We start from the raw sequence: 12,351 nt of genomic DNA, 5'->3' as shown, positions 1-12,351 counted from the left end.
AAACTAACATGTATTTTGATGTAGGCAAATTGAGTGCTGTGAAACTGCAGATGAGTTTTACAGTACTATGGGCAAGCTGACCCAGGAAATGCTTGAAGACAGTCTGATTGACAGCAATGAACTTATGCAGGTGAGTAATTGTAACATAATCAATTTTTGTGTTTTCTGTATTGATTTCTTCAGGTCTGGATTTCTAACAAATTACATTTTTTCTTCAAATACTGCAGAAACCTAAATTCTCCCAAGAATAAAAATTTCAGATAACAGAGTTGAGCTAGCATGTCAATGAAACAAGTAGGTGACGTGCAGTTAGAGCTAGAATCTTATTTTTATATGAAATGTAGAGAACCACTAGGTGTCATTTAATAAAAATTGATTCTATGTTGACAGCTGAGACTTTTGGGATATAATGGTCAATTCCATTTACACAAGATTTTTAGGGTGTTCTTTTGCCTTATTTTTATGTTTTGGTCAGTTTTTTATTACACAGTGGGAAATAAGGGTTTATGAAGTGAGAAGTGTGTAAAAAGTCCTTCATGACTTTAAAAAAAACAAAACATGAACAGTCAGTACTGTAAACAAAGACATTTGTAGATAATTGCAGTGTCTGAATTGTTAAAGTATATGCCATTGTATGAGAACAAAGACCTACATTGTTCTGGGAAAGGGCCTTTAGTATAGCAGACAAATTTATTTATTTATTTATTTATTTATTTATTTATTTACAGTTACACTTATTCTTGTGATATTTTTAAGGTGTTGTCTACTTAGATGCTTTATAAGGACTTAGTGCTGCAGTTCTGGAACTTTCCTTTTGATGAGTTAGAGCATACTGATCAAATGGGAGCAAGTACAGAGAACATAATTCACCTGAAATTTGTACCTGACTTAAGGGAAGGAAAAAAGTCAGTCTGTGAAGCTACAAAAGTTTAATTACAGCTGTTAGCAAGTGACTTCTATTGCCAATTGTTGGAAGACTGTTAAAATACACTATTTTCAGTTTTATTATTTTGGTCATTGTTATTTTGTCTGATGACAAAGCTCTCGGAATGGGAGAAGTGAGTGTTGTGGCTTTGTTTTGCTTCAAAAATGGAAACACAGCTGGTCAGAGGTATTCACAAACTTTTAAAAAAAGTGTTAAAGTTCTTCACCAGACAGTTCAGATAGTGAGGATGTGTAAGGGGGGCAGCACAAGCTGACATCTTCTCATTGTGTTTCAGTTCCTGGTCTCCAGGATGGTACAAAACCAAGATGTGGCATTTGTGAATAAGAATAATTTTGGGGAAGCTGAGGTGGTCTTTTGTGACTCTGTTGATTTCTTCCTTTGCTGATGTGTGAAATAAAAGATAAGGCATGGGTAATTCACTGGTTGGAGGGATTTTTTTTTTAACTCTTGCAGTTACAAATACTAGCAAATTACCAATCTTTTTGTGCTTCAGCAAAAAATGAGTATTTGGCACAATAGATATGTGTGTTCATAGTGTATGTGTGTATTTTATGGCACTGACAGGAGTGCTAAGATAGGATAGCATTGCCATTGATATGGAGAATGTGGCAGGTTTAAGTTCTGTGTATGGAGGAGCAGTGTGTCTGGTTTATGTGTGTCCTCTCTGTTGAAGAAACCACAATATAGTTTGCATAGCTTTCTTCAAGTCAAAGGCAGCCACTGGCAGTGTAGCCATCTCTGAGGCCTCCACTCTTTACCTTAAGTGGAAAGAATAAGGAACTACAACAGTTTACCATCAGGGCATGTAAGTGCTACCATGTATGTGGTTGGAGAAAAAAATTAAGAAATATGAACCATTGCATTAATGAAAAAATCCAGGCTGCTTGAACATGCTGGTTTTTAAATTGCTTTAAGGTTTTTCAGAGGAGTCATACAGAGATGCTTTGTTTTCATTTTTTTGCTTTTCCCCTAATAAAAATCAGAATTATTAATTTACATCTAATATTTTTTACAAGATGGCTCAAGGACTAGTATCCTACTGTGGGGAAAGGATTCTAATATCCCACTCTGCCTTCCCATCACATTTCAGAAGAGCTCGCTGGTGGCAATCATGTCACTTCTCTTTAGACTTGCATAACACTTATATTTGCATCTAAACTGCTTGTCCAGGCTCACTTAAGCCAGCCTAACAGGCACTTCTCAACCACTGGAAAACAAATTGTGCTCTAAGAGCCTTGTTTCTTTTAGGAATTGGAGAAGGGAGGTACAACTGGTCCTTCAAGGGAAGTGTTGGCAGAGCAGATGTCTAAAGTAGAACAGGGGACTCGTGTCCTCATTCTTTCCACCAGCACGTACAGGTGCTGCAGTTTTATTGCTCCCATGCAGACAGTACCTATAGTTAGGGTGGGAGCCTTAAAGCTTTTACAGATTTGGCCCTTGTGTGACAAAAGTTCTTAACATTTTACTGAGGGGAGCATGAAGGCATTGGAGGAGCAAACCAGCCTGCAGCTTCCTCCTTTTTCAGGTTGAACAGTTTGGGTGAATAAAGGGTAAGTGCTGTACACATCAGATTCTAGGCTGGGTATGTATTGGTTCCAATATGGAGACAGAAGGTTGTAGTCAGGGGTCTGCAGATATTCTAAACAGAGTGTGCTAGACTGAGTCTGTGCTTCCATGCTTTGTCAGAAAGTGAGCACTTTTATGACCAGTTAAACTGATTCAGTTTGTATACCCAGGCACACTGCAGCACAGAGGAGATGAGAAGCCAGCTGGAGGAGAGGCATCCCTTTGTATTTACTAGAACAGAGGGGAGCAGGGATTAATCCTTCTGTGGTACTCTAGCATTTTGGACCATCTGCCTAGACAGTTGGCCTGATTTGATGGTATTCACTGTTAACTTGCTACTTGAATAGCACTTTGTTTTCTTTTGGGTTTGTTTTTGCTTTTGCTTTTTGTTTTGTTTTCTTAGTCAAACTGAAATGAAAGAAAATCCTTAAACCAGTGAGGGGCAGCTATGGAGATAAGTAATAAGTTGTCGGCAAAATGGCTTACCCTGTTTGGAAGCCACAGCCCAGCACCTCCCATATGGTGTTCTTCTGAGGGTGTAGACAGCTTTGCATTTTTCGAGTAAGGCAAAGGATTGTCAAATGATTTAAGGTGAGAATGGAGGGGGTTTTGTCCTTGTCTGTCGGGAGTTTAGTTGAAGCATGGCTTAAAGAAAAAGGCCATGAAGCCATGCAATTGAGAGAAAAGTAAAAGCTAGTTGCGAAGCAGTTCCAAAAGCAGTTCCCAGCCTGATTACTATAAACAATTAGACTCTCTCAGGCATCACTCTATAAACAATAAGGTTCTCAGACAGTCTTCCCATAACAAGTGTAACACCCTCTCTGGGAAAAGATGGCACCCTGGGAACAGATGTGGAAGTTTTGGGAACCTTTCATATCACAGTGGGAACACTGGTTTTGTTTTGTGTAAACAATTGTCGGTATTGTAAAACAAAAGGAGTGGTTAGAGTTTTCTCTGTTAGCCTATCGTAAACCTGGATTTTGGAATATGCATGAAGTTCATTAGCACTGTTATTTAAAGTGACAGATCAATCAATAAATTGGAGTTCGATGCATTAAAGGATGGTCGTCTCCCCCTCACTTCAACACTTGTCTCTGTTCTTGTTCTCAGGATCTGTCCCTTATGTAAATAAGATGCTAATTTTGGCTGCATCATGCTTTTGTGTGTAGGCTATTTGTCTCAGGGACAGTTCCCCAGAATTAACCAAATGGCATCCAAGGCTGTGTAATGACTAGAAAAAGAATGCTTTGACTCTGAATTGTCACTGGGAGGATATCAGAGGTGTTGTCGGGCAATACTTTTTTAACTTTCCAGTGGAACTGACACTGGCATAAAATTTGTTTTGTGGATCTCTTAGCCAGGTGGTAAGCAAGGCCTGCAGTTATAACCTGATAACAATAGTTAAGTTAAAGTATGTATGCTAAATGAAAGAACTTGTAGCAGATGTGGAAGAGACACAGATTGGAGACAGGCAAAAGCTAAAAGTATAATCTGAAACAGTAGGTGCAAGGAGCAAGTGGAGGAATTGGAGTCGACTGTTTCACTTAAAGGATAACTAGCATATGGAACAAGTTACCTGAGAAGGACATTGACATAAGGAGTAGAAATAAATTCCAGACAAGCCTCTGGAGAGAGTTGAAACATGGAAAAAAAATAAAACCTAACAGGAAAGTATGGTGGAGATCAAACAAGCCAGCAGACATGTTGGGCTGGGGGTAGGTCTTTCTCTAGATCATAAAATCCCTTTGTCTGGTGGACCAATGGGAAATCACTGTTCAGGCCCTAGGGAATATTTACCTTTCACAGTAGCACTGTAGTTTGATGGAGTGGCAAAGCTTCAGTTCATGCTATGGATTTTTGAAAGCATCTTCCTTTCCTTAGAGGCTGTGCAGGGCTTGAACTGTAAAAGCATTGTCACAAATAGTACCCCTGCTGAGGGGCACTATTGCCCTGTCTCTGATTCAGAGAGGACTGTCCTTCCTGCTACTCAGTGCTTACATCATTGCCATTAACAAAACCTTTTCCCCCTCCTTATGGCAGGAAATGTCTAGTACTGAATTCATGTTTGCAATTTTCCTCAGTGTACTTAGCATAGGCAAGGCATGGTTCAAGAATGGATTATGTAGAAACTGTTCAGAATTTCCTTTCATCTTAATTGAGGTCATTTGCCTTCAGATGAAAATGTCACTGACTTAAAAGCACAGGAAAAAATATATAAGTGAAGATTTACCGTCATAGCTAATGAGAAAATTTTATGTTGCTATCTTTCAAAAGATATTTAAATTTCAGGATGTGGAAAAGCTTTAATATTTCAGAGAAACTATGGGAAATTACATATATATTTTTTTCTTCTGACATTGAGACTCAGAATGAATTATTTGGCAGTTATTTGAAAGTTCTGAATAGTGAACAAAAGCAGGGGGAAAAAGGCAACTAAAGTATGTAGGAACAAATCAGCAACGATACTGCAATGAATGTGAATTGTCTTTATGCCAGGTGGGCTGGTGACTTGCAGCAAAAATAATGCTGAAAGGAAATATATTTGCAACTATGTATCTTCCTAAATTCTGAGTATTGATGTAAAGAGAATCTATTAGCATTTTAGAAAAACTACTACTTTTACCCCACCAAATCCCACCTTTAGCCTCAAAATCAACCAGCAATCAAAACTATAAATTGAGGGAAGAAAACTTGGATATGTTGGATCCTTCCTCTTTAGTGATGATTTTTGTGCTGATGTGATTTCCTCACACAAGCTCTTGAGCTTCTCAGGTAAAATAATGAACCAGCTAACAGTCCACATCAACTGCCCCTTCCTATCTGTGCTAGTGCTAATACTTTGTTGAATACTTGAGCAAAAACTTAGGTCTCCTGGAAAAATCCCCAAATCCTAAATGATGTTTTCATGTAAGTGAAATCATAATTGGAGGAGGATTTCTGGTGTGCTGGCAAGAAGGGTTTGACAATAATTTTTAAACGAGTATAGGAGTTGTAAAGGATCCTGCAGCTCATGTTATCAGTTCCCTTTTTTTTTTTTTAACAGAACTCTGTATCTTTGTAGTGAGTCAGTCTCTATTTTTCTTACAGGAAATACTGACTGAATCATCAAACTAGACCATTTTCTTACAGCATGTGAATGTGCAAGAATGTGCAGCCTTTAATCCTGCAGGACTGTGGAAGTCTGTTCATGGAGAAATCTTTTGTGAGACTGTTAATTAAAGCAAAAAGTTTTTAAAGTTGCTTTTTTTTTCACCCCCAGACTGTTTACACCATGGCTCAGTTTCCTTTCCCACAACTGGCAGAATTGAGGGAGAAATATACATACAATATTACTCCTTTCCCTGCAGCAGTAAAATCAACTTCATTTTCAGGGTAAGTTTGAAATGCACTGCTTATGGTGTATAAAGTTATTGTTTACCCTTTGCAGATGAAAAGGCAGGTGGATCCTCCCTTGTATGCTTCTAAAAAAGATAAAAATGCTTGATAATATTCACATTTAAGAATGTATCTTCCTTAATTCTCTTATGTTCTCTTTTGACAGCAGGTTAGGCAGAACCAGAGACAGTGATGAAGAGAATGACTTAGATGATGAAGACTCAATTGCTAATGCAATTGGTTGTCTCGGACCATTAAGTGGGTTTTTGGCACCAGAGCTCCAAAAATACCAAAAACAGATGAAAGGTAAAAGTGACTTCTTTAATTTTGAAAAGCACAGTTAAATCTATATGACCTGGCAGAAATTATCTGCAGTTCTGTCTGTGAAAGCTGCTATGGAAGATGTGTGTTCTGTGCACACAGAGGTTACAGCAGGTACCAAATGACTTGCTCTGTCCTCCATGAAGCTGTTGTCAAAGCCAGGTTGGAAGGCTGTAGGTGTGCAGTAAATGATGGTGTGAGTTAAGGATTTGGCTACAGTAATAGTAACAAAACAAGCCCATAGTATTGCTCAGACACAAAAAAAGAACCATATTTGAAAAAAATCTACTCTAAATCCATGCATATTTCTGAGACAGCTGTTAAGTAGTCAGCATTTTCTGAAAGGTGTTCCTTTAATAAATTATCTTGATCTTTATTAACATATGCATGGCTAATACTGGAACCTATCAGCAGTGAGTGAACTCTGCAGGTGATTTCACTGCCCTTTTGGCCAAACCTCCAGATTGTTGTATGTTTTGGATATATTCAAAATGTCACCATTTTTCAAATCCTTCTGCATGGAAATTTCTTGACAGAATTGTATGAACGCCGGTGTAAATTCTCTAAGCAGTACAAAATGCTGATCCATACAAGAGAAGAATAGCCTTTATGAAATGGTACTGGATCAACAGTGATTTCACAGTATCTTGGGAGAGGCCATTTTTATTTATCCCCAACTCACCACCACCTTACCCTCAAAAAACCCCAGACTGATGTAACAAGTTGCTGTTCACGCTTCATCTTTCTTGTGTCTTGGTTTTACTGAGACCTGTAAGCTGCAATTTTCCTTGCTGTGGTGTTTTGTTTTTCCCTTCCTGGGGGACACTCTACCTGCTGCTTCAAACTAGTACTTAGTCAGAACATCAAACTGCTGTTGCAAACTAAGCCAAAGACAAATAAACATTCCTTGAAAAAGAATTATCCTCCTGACCCTGTAGTGCCAGGTTGGTGCATCAGAAACAGCTGTGAAAATAAACAGCTCTGCTGCTAATGCTCTGCAGCTGTTGGCCAGAGACACTCTCAAGTTGTCTGATCCTCAGCTGCTCTGTGCCTATCCATTTGTTGCTACTAGCAGCTTTCTCCCTGTGGTATTCTCTTTCTTGATGCTTCTTGCTGGTAGCACTAGGTTGGTTGTTTAATTTCATGCCTGCTTGACTGTAATGTATTTTATAACTTGCATTTTTGGCCTCTACAACAATAATAATCTGTTATTGAATTACTTCAGTGGTGGCTCAATGTACTTCTGGATATTTGAGAAGCTATGCTTACAACTTTGGACTGCTATGTTAATTGACTTTTGCACTCTTTAACCTCCCTTCAAACCCCTGATATTCTTAAGCAGTAGTGCTATTTATAATACTTCTTATTGTAAATAGCCCAGCTTAGTTAAATAATATACGTATTATAATAAAATTTTAATTGAAGACTACAGTTAAATAAGATGGTAGGAATCAGACACAGACTTCCCTTGGAAATAAGCTACAGAAGTACAGATACATCTCTTGAGTATGCCAATTTATTCCTCACCTCCACTTTATTCCCTCCTTCTACAGATCAGAATGAAGAACAAAGTCTTGGTTCCAGTAACATTGCAGAATTAAGTCCAGGAGCAATAGATTCTTGCAGAAGTGACTATCAGACTGCTTTTAACAGCATGATGATGGAGCGTATGACCACTGATATTAATGCACTAAAAAAGCAATATTCCAGGATAAAGAAGAAGCAGCAGCAGCAGGTTCACCATGTGTATATCAGAGCAGGTAACACATCCAAAATGTGCTTTATTCCCTGATTTATTGCAAACTAACTTCATCAGGCAAATTACATTCTTTTACATTTAAGCAAATAGACAAATAAGAAAGATTGATGATATAACATTGTAGTAAATGATGTAACATTAGCAGTAAAGTGGGTACCACTTCATGCAGGCAGAAAACAAGAAGGTGATATTTCTTCTTCTTTTGTCAGGATCTGAAGATGATGACCCTGGGGTTTTCTTAGGTCCCAGGGACCAACCAAACAATGGTATTTAAAAGTGGCTTTGCTATCTGGGTGCATTGTGTTGATCTCGCTGATTAAAAAACTTTAAGTCTTTGGCATTCTTGGGATTGACGTATTGATGCACTGAAAAAATTGAATGCAGAGATGAGGATGCTTCAGATCATGTGGCAGGTGGATTCCTAGCTGGTCTGTATTATCTAAACTCCTCTGAATTCATCTGGGCATGGCAAATTATGCAACTGAGGGAACTGGCTTAGATGTTCCATTGTGGCTGGCAGTTTCCTTAGCCATAATGATTCTGTTGTGAGGACTTAGCTGGACATCAGTCCCTTATTTAACAACCCATGTTATGGAGTCTGTCACTTAAACTGTCAGACTCAGCAGTGCAAGGGTTGGCATGAAATGCACAGCTGAAGGTTTTACTGGGTGTGCAAGCTGAACACAGCCCACCCCACTCATTCCTCCTGCTTAGGTGTCATCCTTCTAAGTTTGCTATTGAAATTCACTGTGCAAAAGGGGCACTGTGGAGAATTGTTATTTCTCTTCTAGATTGTCTAAACCTGTGCTGCATTGGAATACATGGAACTGCAATTTTTTATTTATGTGGTTTAGAAGGATTTTTTTTTTTTTAATATTAGTGGAGTGTTTTGCTTTGAACAGAGGCCAGCAGAAACAGTGCAAACAGTAAAATGTTGATTCCCAAGGATGCCAACCCCTACCTTCCAAACTCAAATCTTTCTAATCTTACTAATCATGATACAGGGCTGGGTTTGTCATTTAATCAAACTGTCATCTAATCACTAATTCTGAGTCTATTCCTCTGGCTTAATAAGATGTGCTTTTATGCATTAATAGTACTTCAGTTTGTTTTCCATTTTCCAGTCACACAACCCTCATGGAGAGGCTTGTGTGACTGACCTCATATGGAGACTGAATTGCCTCTTGCTGTTGGAAGAGAAGTGAAGGAGAGGGGGAATATCAGAAGCCAATATTAATGTTCAACTATTATAGTTCAATTCCAAAAATCAAGATGCTATTTTTTAAAATTGTATATTTTCATGGTATTCCTGGCTTCGAGATTCCTCACAGGTGCAAAGCAGTAAGGGAGGGCAGAAAATCCTTATATATAGAAGGTGCTGCTTTGTGTTCAACTCTAAGACATAATTGAAATTCAGTGATGATTGTTAAGTTTGGGTTGGTTTCTTTAATATACATTCTGTCCTACAAACCTTTGCCATATCTCAATAAAGGTATCAAATTTGGTGGTAGATCCTTAGAACATTAATTTGTTTTGTTCTTTAACAATACTATGTTTCTTTTAAATGCTTTCTTTCAGACAAGGGGCCAGTTACCAGCCTCCTCCCTTCTCAGGTAAACCATTCCCCAGTGATAAACCACCTCCTTTTAGGAAAGAAGATGAAATTGAATAACAAGTCTCTCAAAAATGCTGTAATTCACATCCCAAGCCATGCTACGGGGAAGATGTCTCCCATTCCCCAAGAAGATCTTAAGACAAAACTGAACTCTCCGTGGCGCACTCACATCCGAGTCCATCGGAAGAACATTGCTAGGGCCAAAGGCCAGCTGGGCTATGGAGATACTGTAGGACTGATAGATGAGCAGAGTGAGAGCTGCAAAACAAATAGTCCTGGTGCAAAGGAGGAGGCTTCCAAACATTCTGACTTTGGAGAAAGAGAAGAAGGTGGTTTGGATGACAGGACTACTCGGAAAGCTGAGCAGCAGTCATCTGAGGCAGACTCTATGGACAGCGGTACAAACATGTCCATGGTTCAGCTAAAACTGGAAGCACTGGAACTCACCTCAGATACCCAAACTGATGTGGAGCCAACATCCCATCGGTCCAGCCAGCCATGTTTATCAGAGTCTTCCACTTCATCCAGAGACAGTGGAAACCTGGCTAAATCACCCCAGCCTGGGAACCCAAAGCCACAAGTCTTCAATCCTTTCCCCAGTGTCAAGCCTCTTCGAAAGTCAGCCACAGCCAGGAATTTAGGGCTATATGGCCCCACTGAAAGAACACCAACAGTACACTTCCCACAAATGAGCAGAAGTTTCAATAAATCTGCCAGTGGCAGCAGCGGGACAAGGAAACGATGATGTGCTGATACTCATTATTTCTGACAGCAACAAAAGAATTTGTATTGCCTTTTTTTTTAATGTGTGCATGTGTATGTGTGTCCCAAAGCATTTCTAATTGCTAGTTAAGTAACAGGGACAAAAGTGGTTACCAGATATATAAATATGTGACTTTGAAAATTGTACTTCCATGATGTTATGGGATAGATTAGTGAAGATGCACTCTGGCACCCTATTGTTAATTCTGATGGTCCTCTGTAAAATAAATATTAATTTACAATGTGAAGCATACTGTTTCTTAAGGTCTAACTCAGACATTAAATCACCAGCTGCCTTTAACCCCTCAGACCCCATGGCTGCCTCCAGTCTAGCTGAGTTCAAAGGACAAATTGTCCAGTGCAGCAGACAGGTGTAACAGTTTTTGTCACTGTTAAGCAGCTTCCCCATCCGACCTCATCATCATACTCTGGGAGTAGCTGGAGAAGCCACCACAAACAGAAGCACAAGCAGCCCTAGCAATTAAAAGTGTCACTTTGTGACATCTGGCTTCAGATATTCTTGAGCAGCATGTTGTGCTTCTCTTCCCACAGCAATTCTCTGCTGATACTATTTTTAATATAAACCTAAACATTGAGCATGAGAACAGCAGACATAAATCCATCCACAACATAGGTTTGCTCTTTGTCTGTTACAGGTGTACATACATACATTTCTGTTACTTACTGCTGGAGAGTTGCAGCACTATGAAATTAGGAATTAGGTACAACTATTTGTATAGTTGTATGATTATTATTCTCATGCATCTTGGCTTCAATGGATTTAAAAGCTATTATCTAGATTAGACTTGTAGTTAAATAATATTTGCCAGCTTAGCAGTAGGTAAAATATATGAATGTTCCAAAGTAGTTTAGGGGTTTAAATTCTATAAATAGAGTGATTAGATACTTAGAGTGCCACTTCCCATTAAAAGCCAACACATCAGCCACCATGTCAGTGGGATGTGCCCTCGGGCTTCCATGTCTTGGTTCCTCTGTGGTGTGAAAGAAAGTGATAAACTGAGTATTTATTTCCAAATCAAAAAGCAGAGCTGATAAATACTGTACGACAAGTATTTATATGTGTATAACAGAGCCAGACAGAGAAACTAAACCTACATCATTCAACTTCAGGACTGCAAATTCAAGTACTCGAACTCCAAGAAATTCAGGTTGTTCTTAAATCATTGCAGCTCTGTCAGATGGTATGTACTGACTGTGATGCATTACCTTGATTCCAAGTTTCCTGTGGCATGAAAAGGCCAATATTTTAAACTGCAGTAATAATGAATCAGCACCATTGTATGTAATATCTTACTTGCTTTAAAAATTCTTTGTTAAATTTGCAAATTAATATATATCATTGTCTATGAATGTATTCCATAACCTATAGTATGTGACACCAGATTTACTGTATACCATAACTTATAAGCTGTACAATATACTCTGTTCAATGTTGTGGGAACAGTTTTATTTTGCTGTTGTTTCATATAAGTGTATGCATATAAAGTAATATACAACTATGAACACTATAATTATAAAACAGATGTAGGTCAGATCTTGCCCCTGCCTTATTTCCAGGCAATAGTAGTATTGTCACTAATGATTACTTACAGCACTAAGTAAATTTAAAATAATGTAGAATTCAGTCTCTGATTATTGACTGTATGTGAATTGTTTTTGCACTGAATTAGAAGAAATGGACTTCTCAAAAATTTTCCTGTGAATCATCCTCCCCAGTTTTTCTTAGCTTCAGTGTATCACACGGCTGTATGCTGAACCCATACAAATAAAAGGACTGTCAGTCTGTAAAACCTGCTAAAATGGTCCAAGTATGTGCATGGATTTTCAACATTTTATGAAGTAAGCAGTGGGAAATCAGTAAATTATGCATGGATATAGCTCTGGGGAAAGAACAACACATTCTAATGATTCAGAACTAATAGTAATTTACAAGTGTGCATTCAGGTCTTGGGCTGTTAGGATTGAGGTGAAGGAACCACAGCTGCT

At 38.5% G+C, this 12,351-nt stretch overlaps 1 protein-coding gene across 4 annotated transcripts in view; it reads left to right on the top strand.

Moving 5' to 3' along the window:
- Positions 1–12,121, top strand: part of TBC1D30 (TBC1 domain family member 30) — a 30,453-nt gene extending 18,332 nt beyond the window's left edge. For 2 of the 4 annotated variants that reach the window (XM_058805128.1, XM_058805131.1), the window contains 6 exons: positions 25–130; positions 5,772–5,884; positions 6,054–6,193; positions 7,762–7,968; positions 8,177–8,233; positions 9,546–12,121. In XM_058805128.1, the coding sequence (XP_058661111.1) occupies positions 25–130; positions 5,772–5,884; positions 6,054–6,193; positions 7,762–7,968; positions 8,177–8,233; positions 9,546–10,327 (1,405 nt within the window). In that variant the 3' untranslated portion in view covers positions 10,328–12,121. The remainder of the gene's footprint in view (positions 1–24; positions 131–5,771; positions 5,885–6,053; positions 6,194–7,761; positions 7,969–8,176; positions 8,234–9,545) is intronic. The other 2 variants (XM_058805129.1, XM_058805130.1) reach the window with 2 other exon arrangements.
- Positions 12,122–12,351: the final 230 nt, after the last annotated feature.

Source organism: Ammospiza caudacuta, chromosome 5 (genome assembly GCF_027887145.1).
Source record: "Ammospiza caudacuta isolate bAmmCau1 chromosome 5, bAmmCau1.pri, whole genome shotgun sequence".
NCBI classification, from domain to species: domain Eukaryota; kingdom Metazoa; phylum Chordata; class Aves; order Passeriformes; family Passerellidae; genus Ammospiza; species Ammospiza caudacuta.
Note: the sequence above shows the minus strand (reverse complement) of the source record. Positions and strands in the feature narration are given on the sequence as shown.